This window comes from Tiliqua scincoides, chromosome 13 (assembly GCF_035046505.1).
Source record: "Tiliqua scincoides isolate rTilSci1 chromosome 13, rTilSci1.hap2, whole genome shotgun sequence".
Classification (NCBI taxonomy): Eukaryota; Metazoa; Chordata; class Lepidosauria; order Squamata; family Scincidae; genus Tiliqua; species Tiliqua scincoides.
Window position 1 is genome coordinate 9,463,402 of NC_089833.1, and position 16,462 is coordinate 9,479,863.

The 16,462-nt window shown below is 47.1% G+C and overlaps 2 protein-coding genes across 3 annotated transcripts; both read right to left on the bottom strand.

The window, feature by feature from the left end:
* Nucleotides 1-570: 570 nt before the first annotated feature.
* On the bottom strand, nucleotides 571-3,886 carry MRPS34 (mitochondrial ribosomal protein S34). Its single transcript, XM_066640838.1, has 4 exons — nucleotides 3,822-3,886; nucleotides 2,213-2,536; nucleotides 1,185-1,227; nucleotides 571-937 (listed from the first exon to the last, which is right to left on the bottom strand). The coding sequence occupies exons 2-4, from the start codon at nucleotides 2,528-2,530 to the stop codon at nucleotides 651-653; spliced, it is 648 nt and encodes a 215-aa protein (XP_066496935.1). The 5' UTR covers nucleotides 2,531-2,536; nucleotides 3,822-3,886; the 3' UTR covers nucleotides 571-650.
* A 4,468-nt stretch (nucleotides 3,887-8,354) lies between these two features.
* On the bottom strand, nucleotides 8,355-16,402 carry SPSB3 (splA/ryanodine receptor domain and SOCS box containing 3). 2 transcript variants are annotated; one of them, XM_066640689.1, is made up of 7 exons: nucleotides 16,295-16,402; nucleotides 12,815-12,963; nucleotides 12,082-12,259; nucleotides 11,083-11,270; nucleotides 10,623-10,725; nucleotides 9,948-10,073; nucleotides 8,355-9,328 (listed from the first exon to the last, which is right to left on the bottom strand). In XM_066640689.1, the coding sequence occupies exons 2-7, from the start codon at nucleotides 12,941-12,943 to the stop codon at nucleotides 8,982-8,984; spliced, it is 1,071 nt and encodes a 356-aa protein (XP_066496786.1). In that variant the 5' UTR covers nucleotides 12,944-12,963; nucleotides 16,295-16,402; the 3' UTR covers nucleotides 8,355-8,981. The 2 variants fall into 2 exon arrangements, with proteins under 2 accessions (XP_066496786.1, XP_066496787.1); XM_066640690.1 differs by lacking the exon at nucleotides 16,295-16,402 and adding an exon at nucleotides 16,020-16,203.
* Between the last annotated feature and the right edge of the window lie 60 nt (nucleotides 16,403-16,462).

The following is a 16,462-nucleotide window of genomic DNA, read 5'->3' on the forward strand; positions in this document are numbered from 1 at the left end:
AGAAAAGGAAAGGCCAGCCTTGATTTGTGCAAGGCCTTGAGCTACTGCAAGACCTTCATTCATTCATATAAGTTCATCTTTAATATATTCATTTATGTAAATGCGTGTAAATTTATTCAAACTTGAAATGTAAATTAATTCTTTTTTTCCCCTTGCCCCCGACAGTGTCAGAGAGACGATGTAGCCCTCCTGCCAAAAACTTTGGACACCCCTGTGCTAGACCATGAAGGGCACAATCCTAACCCCTTATGTCAGTGCTTTCCAGCACCGGTATAGCGGTGCCAATGGGACAAGTGCTGCATTCTGCAGTTGGTGTCACTCACAGAGGCCTCCTCAAAGTAAGGGAATGTTTGTTCCCTTACTTCAGAGCTGCACTGCCCTTATGTCAGTGCTGGAAAGCACTGACATAAGGGGTTAGGATTGCGCCCTAAGCCATTTCTGTCCAACGTTGTATATACGCAACAGGGATCAAATGCTTACACCTGTGGGCTGGGCAGAAATAGGTTAAAGTCAAGGAAAAAGTTACTGCACTCTGAGAGTCATAACAGATTTCCTGTTTAAGACACTTGATTGTTTTCCAAGTTTAGTTTTATTGAAAATGAAAATAAATACAAAGAACTGGGGAACCAAATGCCTGGTTCTGGAGGTCTTCACACTGGCGTCCCTTCAGCTCGCTTCTTAGCCCCTTCAAAGTAGTCCTTCGGGAAGAAAGCATTTCGCTCCAAATCAATCATGGGTTCCTCTGTATGCGAGTCACCGTCCTTCTGCCTCTGAGCAAGGATCATGGCCCGCAGCAACGGTGGATAGAGGACGTACCGGACCGTTTCCACTTCCACTGGTGTAAATTTCTTAAAGGCCTCTTCCTCGTGCTTTGGCACCATGCGCCAGTCATGATACATGACCTTGTCAATTTCTTTCACTTCGGTTTCCGCCTCGCCTAGTAAGAAATGGGAAAGGTATGAACCAGAATTCCACACTGGGAAGCTACAAGGGCATGTTCACATTCCTACTTAAAAAAATTACCACAGCACATCCCCTTAGTAACTCATCCATCTGCCTGCTTTCCCCTGCCACAGTGATCTGCATGAGGCATTTATCCCTCTACTTCTAAACTCCTCACCCCTGTGCTGACAGGATTTGATCCAAGACAGATCTCTGCTCTTGTAAAGCAAGGTTTCCCTTACCTCTGAATGTCAGGTACCCCCAGGCTTTTCCATGATCCATGTTCTGCAATAGAGCACATGAACGTTTGTTTGGTCAGTAAGATTTTTTTCCCCCTTGAAAAGCAGCTCTCTGTTTTGCAGGAAAACCAATGTTATAGCCTCTTGATGCCTCCGATACAGCATTCCCAGAACTTGTGCAAATAAAGTGCAGTTGTGAAAAAGCAAGCAAGCACGGTCGAGTACAGAGGACCAGGCATATTAGTGGTCGTGCCACCCTTAGCTGTGTGCTCGAAGACTGGGAAAATGTTTGTGGATGCCATTGACTCCAGGCTGTCAAGGAAGGTGACGTGTTTTGAATGTAATGGTTGAAACAAGAGATTAAGTGGTTATCTGAGGGCAGGGTTAACCTGATCACTGAAGTCACGGGTTCAAATAACTGCTACATCAGAGGCCTTCAACAGTTGGGCCATGACAGCACTGACCTTATCATTTTCTTTTGCGGCTCAGGCCTGCAAAGTTTGGTAGCAACCAGAGGAGCTAGATGTTCTAGGTACAGTAAATTCCATCAGAGGCTTTGGTAAAATACCCCCAGTCTTCAACACATCCCCTTAGTAACCCACCCCTCCGCCTGCTTTCCCCTGCCAGAGGATTCCCTCTGTGCCGTTGTGCCACAGTTCCTCTCCCTCTCCCTCCGCCTTTTAAAACAGAGTGGGTTGTTGCCCCTCCCAATTGCCCCAGAATGAACAAAGGGGCAAAACTACACAGCAGTGGTGCTTGCTGATTGGCTGCTGCTGGGTGGGGTGGGGGGAGAGGAAGTGCTGCTCACTTCCCCACCCCTCTCACTCACTGGGCTTTTGTACCTTGGCTCCACTTTGCCGCTAAAGGCTAGGGATGAAGAACGCAAGCCAGAGGCCTACTCTTAATCTCACCATGTATAAAGGAGGTATCTGCATGGAAAGATACACCCAAAGAAGCTCTATGAAAGGATAGCTGTCCTGGGAGGTGCCAGTGCTACCTTTCCCCATCGCCTGCCAGAGATGGGTGCTCACCTCAGCCGTGTAATCCACCTTCACTTTGGTGATGACCCAGTAACAGGGCTCGTCGTACTGCCACAACCAGGACTTCCGGGTGACCATACGTCCGATGCCAAAATGGTGCAAGCGGCACAGCAGGGTGAAGAGGCGGTTCTCGGTCCTCACGTCCTCCCAGGCTAGCACAGGCAGCCGCTTTCCGGTGTAGGGGCGGATCATTGTCTCGTAGTCTAGGGCGAAGCGCTGGGAGTCCCGCGGCCGGTTCTTCAGGGCCCGATACTCTCTGATCTTCTTGGCCATGGCCCTAATTGGATAGTCCAGCTTTTTGCGAGGCATGGCGGCCTGAGGAGACGAGAGCAAGAGGAAGACCGGGTCTAGGCCTTGTCTAATGCCCCCACACCTGGGAATACTAATGCCCCTGGGCCTGGATTCAGCTTCTTGGGTGATGTTTGGGCTTCCTCACCACTCCTTCTCTGGCTGCAATCTTAAATATACTAAGGCAGTCGTTCTCAAACGTTTAGCACCGGGACCCACTTTTTAGAATAAGAATCTGTCAAGACCCACCAGAAGTGATGTCATTACCAGAAGTGACACCATCAAGCAGGAAAATTTCTACCACTCCTGGGCTGCAATCCTACCCACACTAACCCAGGAGTAAGTTCCATTGACTATCATTGTTAAAAGAATATACAGAGTAGCCTGTTAAAGTACAGGTCTGTAACATTTCCCCAGATGCAGTCACATACCAGGGTAGCATCTAGTCTGATATATTAAAAATAAAATATTAAAATGATTGGGACCCACCTGAAATGGGCTCATGACCCTCTTAGTGAGTCATAAGAACATAACAGCCCCCTGGATCAGGCCAAAGGCCCATCTAGTCCAGCTTCCTGTATCTCACTGTGGTCCACCATATGCCCTAGGGAGCACACAAGACAACAGACAACCTGCGTCCTGGTGCCCTCCCCTGCATCTGGCAATCAGAGGCAGTCTACCTCTAAAACCAAGAGCTTGCCCATACCTACTATGACTTGTAACCCGTAATGAACTTCTCCAGAAAGTTGTCCAATCCCCTCTTAAAGGTATCCAGGCAAGGTGCCATCACTACTCTTTGTGGCAAGGAGTTCCACAGACTGCAGCCCTGACCCACAGTTTGAGAAACACTGCAGCACTTAGTACCTTAGTTACTAAGGAAATTAGTACATTTAGAAGTACTATTACTACTACTAGTAGTTACTAGCAGTAGCACTAGTAACTAGTACTACTACTAGTAGTACTAATTAGAAGTAGACAGGCCTAGGACTGTGCTGTCACACTGTCCCTGCCAGCCTACCTCACAGGGTTGTTGTGAGGATAAACTGGGGAGAGGGACAAGGTGTCTTGGCCCCTTGAGAGGAAGGGTAGGATATAACTGCAGTCAGTGAATGTACAGCAGTGATATCAGCCGCCCCCCCTCAGCCAAGGGGCCTGGGGGCCACAGCCCAGGTCTGTTCAGGGGCTTCCAGGATGCACCCCCCACTAGCAAGGCAGGAGACTCCAAGGTAGACTGCTCCTGACCATGGAGGCTCCCCCACCTCCAGTTCTCACAGGGGGAAGCCCCCCTCCCCCAGGGAGACCCCCTTCCTACCCTTCAGTCATCCACACAGAAAACCCCCTGCTCCTTCCTCCCCAGCACAGGCGGTCCGTCCCCCTAAATCGTCCGGTAGGCCACACTTCCGCTCCCTCCTTTCTGCACTGGGGACTGAAGTGTTGGGCGGAATGTTTGGGCGAGAGTCTCAGTTTTCGCATGGAACATTTAAAGGACAGGACCACTAATGGACGGAACGTTAAACAGGAAGTTAGAGTTTCCGCACGGACCCTTTAAAGAGCAGGACCAATAGTGGGCGGAACGTTGGACCGGAAGTGCAAGTTTCCGCACGGACCGCTTAAGCAGTGGGACCAAATGTTGGCAGAAGGTTGGAGCCTCAGTTTCCGCACGGACTGATTTAAAAGTCGTGCCAATGAGGTCTCAGCTTAAGCATATTGCCTAGAGGGAGTCCTTTTGAGTGTAGCCATCCTCCTAAGGCAGGCTGCCCACTGACCCAGCCCAGGACTCTGGCCTGGCTGCTGGAGGGCTGGGCTGCTAGAGAAGCTCAGAGCCAGCCCTGCCCCACAAGGAAGGCAGCCCTCCACCTCCCTTTCAGTGGTTCTCAAACTTTTTCGGCCAGGACCCATTTTTTAGAACGGTCTTTCTAGGACCCACCAGCTGTGATGTCATCAACCCAGAAGTGATGTCATGGCCAGGAGTGACATCATCAAGCAGGCAAACTTGAACACCCCCTTATGACATAATTAAATTAAGCCATTGTTGCTTAAGCAACAGGCATCAAATGTGTACACAGAAATGGGTTGAACCATTTCTGCCCAATACTGCACAGCCCCAACACGGTTCAAATGTGTGCACACCTGTGGGCTGGGCAGAAATGGGTTAAGTGAATTAAAAGTTTACTATAACTTTAAAAGTGTATTTAAAATGAAGACCCCTCCTGAACCTGTTCAATAACCCATTTCTGCCCAGCCCACAGCTGTATACGCATTTGATCCCTATTGTGTATATGCCATATACACAAGAATGTTGTGTATATTTCTGCCCAAGACTATTGGGCAGAAAAAGCTTTTAAAAAATTCCCCAAACATCTCAAAGGCTGAAATCTTATCTACACTTATTCTGGAGTAAGCCCCACTGACTATTGCTAAAAGCAATAGTCAACCGGCAGACTGGTTTGAAGCCCACTCTGAGGAGTTGACACCAGTCATTGAGGAAAAGAGGAGAGCTCAAGCAGCACACAAGGCCTGTCCCAGTGAGCGCAACCTGCAGGTCCTCCGAGCTGCCCGCAGCAAAGTCCAGCAGACTGCCAGATGTGCTAACGACTACTGGCTTCAGCTCTGCTCCCAGATACAGGTAGCAGCTGATACAGGCAACGTCAAGGGGATGTATGACAGTATCAAGCAGGCCCTAGGTCCAACAGAAGAAAATTGCCCCTCTGAAGTCTGCCACAGGCGAGGTCATCCAGGATCGGGCGCAGCAGATGGAATGCTGGGTGCAGCACTACTCTGAGCTATATTCCAGAGAAAATGTAGTTACCGAAGAAGCGCTGAACAACATTGATTGCCTGCCTTTGCTGGAGGAGCTTGACAGTGAACCAACCCTAGAAGAACTTCATGTGGCCCTGGACTCCCTTGCCTCTGGCAAGGCACCTGGAAAAGACAGCATCCCTGCTGAAGTCCTAAAGTGCTGCAAAGAGATCATCGCTACTGAGCTGCATGAAATCCTCTGTCTCTGCTGGAGAGAAGGTGAAGTACCTCAAGACATGAGGGATGCAAACATCATCACGCTGTACAAGAACAAAGGTGACAGGGGTGACTGCAACAACTACCGTGGCATCTCTCTCCTTAGCGTTGTAGGAAAGTTGTTTGCCCGAGTTGCACTAAAGAGGCTCCAGGTACTTGCAGAGAGCGTTTATCCAGAATCACAGTGCGGATTCCGAGCCAGCAGGTCCAGCACTGATACAGTATTCTCCCTTAGACAACTGCAGGAGAAATGCAGGGAACAACGACAGCCACTCTTTATAGCCTTCATAGATCTCACGAAGGCTTTCGACCTGGTCAGCAGGGACGGCCTCTTCAAGATTCTCCCCAAGATCGGATGTCCACCCAGGCTCCTCAGCATCATCAGATCCTTCCACAAGGACATGAAGGGCACTGTTGTCTTCGATGGCTCCACATCAGACCCCTTTGACATCCGAAGCGGCGTGAAGCAGGGCTGTGTTCTTGCACCAACCTTGTTTGGGATTTTCTTCGCTGTCCTGCTGAAGCAGGCCTTTGGAACTGCAACAGAAGGCATCTATCTCCGGACCAGATCAGATGGAAAGCTCTTCAACCTCTCCAGACTGAGAGCAAAGTCCAAAGTCCAGCTGAAATGTCTTCGTGACTTCCTCTTTGCCGACGATGCAGCTGTCACTACCCACTCTGCCAAAGATCTCCAGCAGCTCATGGATCGTTTTAGCAAGGCCTGCCAAGATTTTGGACTGACGATCAGCCTAAAGAAAACACAGGTCATGGTTCAGGATGTGGACTCACCTCCCTGCATTACAATCTCTGCGCATGAACTGGAGGTTGTCCATGACTTTGTGTACCTTGGCTCAATGATCTCTGACACTCTTTCTCTTGATACTGAGCTAAACAAACGCATCGGTAAAGCAGCTACCACGTTTTCCAGACTCACAAAGAGAGTCTGGTCCAACAAGAAGCTGACAGAACATACCAAGATCCAGGTCTACAGAGCTTGCGTCCTGAGTACACTTCTGTACTGCAGCAAGTCATGGACTCTCCACTCACAACAGGAGAGGAAACTGAACGCTTTCCACATGCGCTGCCTCTGGCGCATTCTCGGCATCACCTGGCAGGACAAAGTTCCTAACAACACAGTCCTGGAACGTGCTGGAATCCCTAGCATGTACGCACTGCTGAAACAGAGACGCCTGCGTTGGCTCGGTCATGTCGTGAGAATGGATGATGGCCGGATCCCAAAGGATCTCCTCTATGGAGAACTCGTGCAAAGAAAGCGCCCTACAGGTAGACCACAGCTGCGATACAGGGACATCTGCAAGAGGGATCTGAAGGCCTTAGGGATGGACCTCAACAAGTGGGAAACCCTGGCCTCTGAGCGGCCCGCTTGGAGGCAGGCTGTGCAGCATGGCCTTTCCCAGTTTGAAGAGACACTTGGCCAGCAGTCTGAGGCAAAGAGGCAAAGAAGGAAGGCCCATAGCCAGGGAGACAGACCAGGGACAGACTGCACTTGCTCCCGGTGTGGAAGGGATTGTCACTCCCGGATTGGCCTTTTCAGCCACACTAGACGCTGTGCCAGAACCACCTTTCAGAGCGCGATACCATAGTCTTTTGAGACTGAAGGTTGCCAATACTAATACATAGTAGCCTGTTCAAAGTAGAGCTCTGTAACACTTCCCCAAATGCAGTCACATACCATGCTACCATCAACTCTAATATACAGTATTTATAAAACATGGCTGATTGTTAAATCCGTACACTTGCAATATAATGTGTATATCCATATAATGTGCAATATATGACGCAGCCCCTTGGTGCAACTGCATTTTAATACATATGTATACTTGGAGTGAGAAAGAGGAGATTGTGACTTGACCTACAGGCTTTTACTGAGAGCTAAGGAGGGATAAGCTGGCTTTACTGTTGTGCTATGTAAACAGAGTTAATCCAATGAGTTTTACCTTGCGAAAGTCAATTTCAGTCCTGAAACAGCCAGGAATATCTGCCTGTCTTATGTCTCCCTAGCAGCATTGAGCTTCAAGACAAGACAAAAAATACAATAGGAATGCTAATTATAATATCTTTATCTTGTTATACAAATCTATTATTTCTTTTGCTTATCAAAATTTTAACTGTTAATCCATTTTTAAAATATTCAAAGGGTATTCTGGGGATCTGAATCAGAGCGCGATACCATAGCCTTCCAAGACTGAAGGTTGCCAACAACAAAAAATTCTGGGGATACCTTTGTTTGGACCAATAAAAAAAAGACACATCCTCTTAAGTGATCAAGTTTGCCCAGAACCTTTCAGCAGCTTGGGTGCTAAAAGCAAGAATGGGGAGAGGAACTGCTGGATCTGGTGAAATGGCTCCCAAATGTCTGCATTTTATAGAAGTCATCAGATGGATATACAGAAGCTCATGCTGATCAGCTAGTGATCATTTGTTTTCCACTGGGTGCTCCCTACCCTCAGCTGTACAACAGAGCATGCAGAAGTCCTGTTTGCTAGTCAAAACAAAATGATCACTGGAAAAAAGTTAATACTGATTGGCTATGAAGCGGTTTCATATCGAGTCTGACATTACCTAGTGCAGTACTAAGTCCCTGGGGTTTGTTCAGGTCAAAACTGATTCCCCCTACTCGCCTCAGCCGTACCAAGGAGTTAATGGATCCAAATAAAATTTAAAGGCAGACATAGCAGCATGATTTATGCTGGTCAGTTTAGAACCCAACCCATCCTTTATAGTTACTGGTCTGCTTTCTTCTCCCACCACCTGGTCTCCCAACACTCCACTAACCCACTTCATAGTGAAGCTCATGTGTTCATCCTACTTTAATCAATGTAGTTTGCATTTTATTTGTTCCATACAGTTCAATACAGGATAAACAGGAAACAGCTGTTAGACATGCAAAGCAAGTAAGGAAGTTGCAAGGGCTCAGCATCTGATCATTTACAATATAGCAAGGAGTATTTTCCCAAACTTGTTCCAAAGCACTGAAAAGATAGATAAGAGCCCTTTTCTCTCTCTCCCCACATGTTGCTGTCCCAGTGCCCCAAATATCAGAGGCACTGATTACGCCAAACCAACACAAAGATCACCCCACATGCCATTTCCTTTTATAGTAGGAGTCATTTGCTTGGTCTTTTGGAGGAAATACTCATGATCCAGTTTGGCTGTTTACTGTCTGATGTTCAAAACTAGTCTCTTCCAGAAAAGCTTGGCAATGTGTGGGAGACCAACTAAAATATCAGGCTGCAGGAGTCACTTCCCTTCTGAAGGTAGATCCCCTCCAAATTAGAAGATGCTTGCAGTTCTCAGATTCGAATAAGGGCAAAGAAATCTTGAGTTCAGATGTGATGCCCTCTATCAGACAGATGCCAGCTTAACTACCCTCAAAGGATGCCGATGTCCTCACACCACAGGATAGTGTGTTTGTTTTTTTTTGAGGGGGGGAAGGTTATGTCCTCCTGCATCTCTTCCGCTGGCAAGCTTCAGCATCTGAACTGCAAGAGCTATCAGAGTCATTTCCTGAGGAGGGGGAGGAAGATGGCTGTAAAGAGCTGCAGTTCATGCTCAGCACCCAGCCCAATTTGTTGTGCAGAACTTGCTTGAGTCCTGGTGGGAGGGGCAGTGCCTCTAGCGTGTCCACGTAGTCAGGAAGCAGCTGACGGAGGCGGTAGCAGCAGAGGTACTGCAGGGATGTGTGGCTGGCACAGGAGCGGATCACTTTCATGCTGCTTTTGGCTGCTGTTGAACACACCATAGGGTAGAATCTCTTGTTTTGTAGTTTGGTGGCTGCAACTCCTGAGTGCAAATAGTAAGAAGGAAGCCCAAGATTAATGCAAACAGACAGATTTAAAGAGAGGCTAGCATGTATGGTAAAAACTGAAATGGGCCACAATTCTTTATGGGTAAACAACGGTGATGCTCTAACTGCCCAGAGATCAAGTTGCATCATCCTCAAGATGTTGTACAGTGAAAGACGGTTGCCTGTGAAGTATAACTTCAACATCTGAAGTAAATGCATCCTAGATTTCAGTCAAGCATTACAGCCTCAAAATAAGCCTACTCCAACAGTTAGGCTAACTCTCAGGATTCTCACGTCTCATTCAACAGAAAAACCGCTAAGTCTTGGGCATCTTCCCAGACTTCACATGAATAGCTTATACGACTGCAGAAGGGACTAAAGAGAAGCAGCTTTTAAAAGTCTTTGCCTTGAATGTTCCCCCTTATGTACTCATAAATGCTCCATGATTCCACTCTTGATTGAAGCTAAGAGGTAACTTACCAGAGTGGGGGGGGGGGGGCTCATTTACATAAACATGACAGAAAATGCTCTCTGTTCCTTCCAAGCTGCAGACCACTGCTTTTCTCCTTAACAAGTTTGGCTGGTCTGAGGCCATCCCTGTCCTTGTGCTCTTACCTATGCACTTCCTGTTTTTGAAGAAGGTCAGAGTTCCATGCCAGGTGTCCAGGTGTACCCCAATAATGGAGCCTTGACCAAACCTTGTCGAAAAGTTGATTCTGTCACCCTTGTGATGGAGAAGCCCTAAAAAAAGATAAATGGCAGATAGTTATGACAACACTATAAGATTCCATCCCATTCTCTCATGTTTCTATTTTTCTTGATTAAGACAGTCTAGCAAGAAGACATATACAAGAATGGGATAGTCAGCTAACATGCCTACCTTCACCTCTCTCTCCCCTACCCCCCCCAAAGCAGAAACAGGAATTATTCTTATGGAAGGACCAACTGATAGAATGGAATAGTGGTACTGTAATAAATAGTGAATGCTATTTACCAACTTTACAAGGCTGTTGTACTGTTGCACTACTGTATACAAATTACCCAATACTAAGGGTGACTTGAAGAGCAATTGAGACTTCACTGATCAAGCCACCACAAGTGGTTTTCTGTGTTGGTTCAATACACAATGCTTGTCAGGAAAATGAGATTGCACTCTCAGTAGTGAGCCACGAGGTAAATGCAGCTCATGTGTGTGAACCACCCATGGATCATTTGTCTTGTGAACACCCGTGGATCACTAGCAATCACTCACAGCCCTCCATTCCGGAAATAATTCTTTGCAGCTATTACCTGTGTAGGAAAGCCCCCAGCTGTCTTCATCTTTGCCCAGCAGGCTGCAAAATGTGTGGCGGTACTTGTCTAGATTCACGTCTGATGTTCCAATTCCCACCATCTAGTTGCGGGGAGGAGAGAAGGGAGATGCATACAAAAATTAAATGACCATGTAACATCAAATTGCCAAGTATACGATCAGTGGAGCATTTGCTAAGACAGGGCTTTTGCTTATTTCAAGCAAGTGACCGATTCTATTCTTTGTCAAAACTTGGAGCAGAGCTTCAAGTAGCCAAACACAGTTATGTTTACTGATGCAGCAATGAGATAGAAGCATATGTGATTTGGTTTTTAAAAGGGAAACAAACAAGGCCAGTCCACACTTGCAGCAGCCCACATGCAAGCATCTGGGGACTATTTGCATCTTGGGATGCTTCAGCCTCAGAAGCAGGTATCAAAGTGCCTTTGCTCAACATACCATGTCAGTGCCATAGACTGGCGAGGTCATCTTGATTTCCCAGAAGTGCTGTCCCTCTGCAAGCTCTTTGTTCCCCCGGATGGCAGCAGTGCCACAGCTATAGTCCATGTGGAAGTTCACCTTGCGGTTGTCACATGTCAACAGTGTTGCAGTTGATTTGTTCAGGTCATCCCACACCCAGTCAAAATCTGAAAATGCAGGAAGAGTGGCAGTTATGTACTTGCAACCACTGTTCCCTTTAAGTCACGCAAGCATGCGGAACCCTGGGAAGCCAATCTCCATGCAGTTCGGCATTCCCGGAAGGCTGATGTATGACCTCATTGCCTTGCACCCAGAAATGCCACAGAGCTCCCAAACTGTAGCTCAAGGGGCAGTACATAAAGGCAGGCTCCTTACAGGAAATATTGCACCCCACCTACATTAAACACACACACCCCATTTAAAAGCGAGCGTAATTACTAACAATGTCTTACCTACCCAAGCTTTTCATATCTGTGTTAAAAAAACCTTATTTTATGTGGGGGTTTTAAGAAGCTCTTGTTTCTCTGTTAGCCGAATGCCCCAGAAGACTGTTGGCATGAAAAGAGTTTCCCTAGCTCATGCTAGGTTAGAGCAGTGTATGGCCTCGACAATCTCCTCTGCCCAAGCTCCACAGTTGTACCATACCCACAATCAGAATCAGTTAGGGACTAGACTGAAACAAAGAAGCTCAATTTTACTTGTGGCATCAGCTAGATAGTTTCTAGAGATAAAATTAATCAACACTCCATCCTTTTATAAGGAGCTTTGTTCAGTGCCAACATTCTTGCAAATCACGACAGAATCTCTATGGGGAAGTTCTGTTTCTGACAAATAATCCAGACTTCTCCCCCCCCCCCCGATATATCAATATAACTTTAGTAAAACAAATTAGGCATTTTATCTAGAGCTCCCTAGCTAGCCCATCCAAAGGGGAACAAACATAAAAAAAATATAAAATCAAGAATCTGGTTTCCTCACATTCATCATCTTCGCCACACTGACAGTCTTTGATCCGGTGGATAGCATGGAGGCTTGTGCAATACGGAGCTTCATTCTGATTTTCGCAATTGCAGTAGGACTCTCCAGTAACAGGGATCGCAGTGGGGATGGATGGCGAAAGGGAAGGGAATTCAGGCTCGGAATCAGAATCACTGTGCTGTCAGAGGAAAGAAGATGGGAGCCATTGAAGCCCTCAATACAGCCTGGCTACCCGCAAGTCAGTGCTGAGCCCCACCTCAGTGCATCTGCAGAAGATGTCTGTGCAGTGGCAGGAATTCTTAGAGGGAACACCAATTAAGACTAGCCATCTTTGGCCAAGGAGTGCTCAGTAACCAGCCAGCGTGGCTGGAATAAAGTTCTTCCAGTCTCCGTTCTGGGAATTTTCCTTTTACTCAACCTCCAACTCTAAACAGGTGAAGCTTTATTCCTCTATTCATAACACGTATACTAATTAAGCAAGTTCATGTGGTTGCCAAGTGTGGTTGCCAGCTTGCAAACACAACGGAGCCACCCACAGAAACACTCTTGTAAACAGAAGTATGCCAAAAGATTGAAAATGCTACACTTGCCCATTTAAGGCGATGGCACTCACAGTCCCAAAAAATCCCAAGTGATTACACTCCAGCATTCTTAGCAGGAGGAGGTATCCTGAAGGAAGAGGCTCCTAGAAGGCTGGTTTTGCTTTGGAGGCTGCATTCACTCAGAGTCCTACCTGCCCATCGGAGTCATATGTCCACCCACGTGCTCCAGATGCCAGTGCTGCAGCCCGCGAGTCTGTATCTCGCCGTACGCCACTCAGGACATAGTGCCAGGCTCTGCTGTTGCGCACACGTCTTGCCATGGTGTCTTTAGAGAAGTAATCTGGAAGGGAGAAATAGCTTTATTCAGGACAGCAAGAGAGGTGCAGCCATAGAACCTGACCAATAGGTGCTGATTTTCCAGTCAACCCAATATTGAGAAGCATTCCTTTGGTCACTGGCATCAGTTAATATCCCTATAATATTTATACTATGTACTTAGCATTATACATTTCCCACCCACCATTTCACAATCTTTCTGTTGTGGGCTGGGTGCCCTACATGACATCGTAAGGAAAGAGCATGAGGTATTGCAGCAGCATAATTTTATCTGAAAAGCAACAATGGCATTCATATATACTTATGACAATACCATAATTTTTTGGGCTATTCTAAGGGGACATCAACTGAAGCCACGGCAACGCCCATACACCACAGAGAGCATGTCGCTATGAGGTTATAGTCCCAGACAGTTAAAGAAAATGCCAGCCTCTCACCTAGGTAACCCACAAGGTTCAGCACCCAAACAGACCATGTAAGGCAACCTCAGAGCCAACAAGGAAAAATAATTATTAATTCATAAGTCATGGCTAAATTTCTCCCTATGCAGGGTATTTTAGAGAAGAGCCAAATGAAACCACTTAACAAAGAAGTCACACACACTTCCATGGTCAGCCACATGCAATGTAACCTGTCACTAGCTGATGGTGGCAAGCACACTCCACACCAACTTGACTTTGCATCACCTCCTTTCTGACACACACAGCTTGCCTTTTACTTACTAACTGGCCACATTCACACAGAGTTCTGTCAGAATCGGCATTCACCTCTCATCCTTTGTCCTTATAAATTCAGAAGGGGTGCATCAGAGCCTTCCCAAAAAGCCACAGCTAGTAGAGATCTGGACACATCTCAATCCATCACTATACAGAACTTACCATGCTTCCCCTCAATAGTATTAGAGTTGGGAGGGCACACAAGGACATGTGTACACACAAACACCCTTCCACCCAAAGCTAGAGTTATTTTGACACTGATTACCCACAAAATATGGTCCACTGAGACGAACTTGGAAGACCTGGTTCAACCCCCACTTTTGCCATGGGTTCATTATGCATCCTTGGACAATCGTGTCCACATTGATAGTTCCCCCATTTGCAGGAGTAACCTCATGGCAAAGATACTTGCTGCTGTGTTAAATGCAGGGCTGCCGTAGGGCCCAATTCTATCCAATTTTCCAGCACCAGTGCAATTGCAATGCAACCCCAAGGTAAGGGAACAAAAGTTCCCATACCTTAAGAGGGCCTCTGTGACTACCTCCCCACCACAGGATGCCCCTCCCCTACCTCCCCACAGGTGCATGCCCCACTGGCATGGCTGCACCAGCACTGGAAAATCGGATAGGATTGGGCCCTTAGTCTTCATTCCCTCCCCCAGACACAGGGCTGGTGTGCTTAAGAGCCAGGACAGCAACTGCATTGCACCCTAACCCCTGGAGACAGAGAACTGCGTACTCATTGTACTCCCCACTACCTCTAGCAGTCTCCAGGCTGTCATTGCCTTGGCTTGTATCAAATCACAACTATGTTACTGGTGGAAGTAGAGGCTGAAACATTTAACATTTTAATACATTCTCTGTTTGCTCATCTACTAAATTAGACATGTGTGTGGATGTATGTGTCTTCACACCTGCGCTACTCACACAATATGTCCATCCACACTTATTATGCACTCATGTGAATCTGTCTTTGTGTGTGTGATGTATCTACCTCACTACACATATAGCACACACTCACAAGCCACATCACATCTTTATCTACACACACAACACACTCACTCACGTGCATGCATAAAAACACACTATGAACGCGTATACTGTATGTACAGTGTGAACATTAATATTTATACATCACTTTAAACATTCACAAGCGTGGTTATATAACAAAATATAAAAAACATATCTACTTGTAATACATATACAAGCTCACGGGCAGGAGGGCAGGCACGCATGCATGTGTGTTTTATATGTATGCATTTGCCTCGCCCCACTAGGAATATATATTCACATGTATATTGCTAGCTATGAATACAATGTCTACACACAGCATGCATACTCACATGTGCTCATGTGTGTTATCCACACACAGCCACATGTATATACTATGAATACACTATGATTTTATATGATCTGTATTTATTTGCATTTTTTAAAACTGCATTTTGTGTTGTTTTGTAAGCCGTCTTGAGCACCCCTTTATCTAGGGGAAATGTGGGGTAGAAATTGACTAAATTCAGTGTTTCTCAACGCTTGCCCCCTACTGTACCACTCTGCATGTCTCTCTACTGGAAGTACCACCAGAAGTAACTGGTGATGATGGCACTGCCAGTTGCACCTGGCTTCCCAATGCAGAAGTAATGTGACAAACACCAGTAAGAGGCTCAGGAGGGCTTTTTTCGAGTGTGCAAAAATTGCATGTTGGAGTTCTGCCCGCTTACTGCTGCTTGCTGGTCTCACTGCCAGGCAGTGGGGGGTCCTGCTTGTAGCACTAGGCACCAGCTCAAGTACCACTGGTAGTATGAGCACCACTGGGCTGAATAAACACTTACACACTAATGTAAGTATGTTCAATATATATGCAAGTTCAAAGTGGCTTACAACACATACACACACACACACCTAAAGCTAAGTAAAAATATAAATTCAAAATAGCTTACAACACACACACATGTATACACACACATCTAAAGGTCAATGTAAATATAAATTCAAAGGGACTTACAACACATATAAACACGCACACATATACATACATAAAATTCTATATATACATACCTGTAAGTTCAAGGTGGCTTACAATAAACACACATGTACATACACACACACACACATAAAGCACAATGTAAATATAAATTCAAAGCGACTTACAATATGCATACACATGCACATATATACATAAACATACATATATATACACACATAAAGTTATATATATATCTGTAAGTTCAAAGTGAATTACAGTGTGTGCACACACAAACATGTACATATACACCCATATATACATGTAAACACATACATATACGTACATATATACAAACACACATGCATGTTCGTATACACACACGTGAACACAGGAGGCACCAGAAGTCCTCCAGCCAGGCGAGGGGTCAGGGCGGGACAGGAGGGGGCGGCCCCGCCACGCCCACCGGCCAGAGCGCTGCGGGGCCTCCCCAGGCACGGTTCAGCTGCCACGTGTCCCGCACACGCGTGTCGGCGCGTTCACACGCGCAGCGGCTGCTGGGGCTCCCCGAGGGCCCTGCAGGCCGCGGGATGGGCTCCGTGCCCGCCCCCGGGCTCCGTGCCCGCCGCCCCCACCCAGGGCCGCCCCCAGACCCACCTGCCTCCCCCTCGACGGCGGAACCCCTCGGAGCGCCTCCCTCTGCTCCCTCTAGGCGGGGTATAAACAATCCACGCGACGCGCGCGCTCGCGCCCGCCCGCCCCGGCCGCCCCGGCCGCGCCCATTGGCCCAGCCGCCCCCTCGCGCCCGCCCCCCGCAGACAGGCA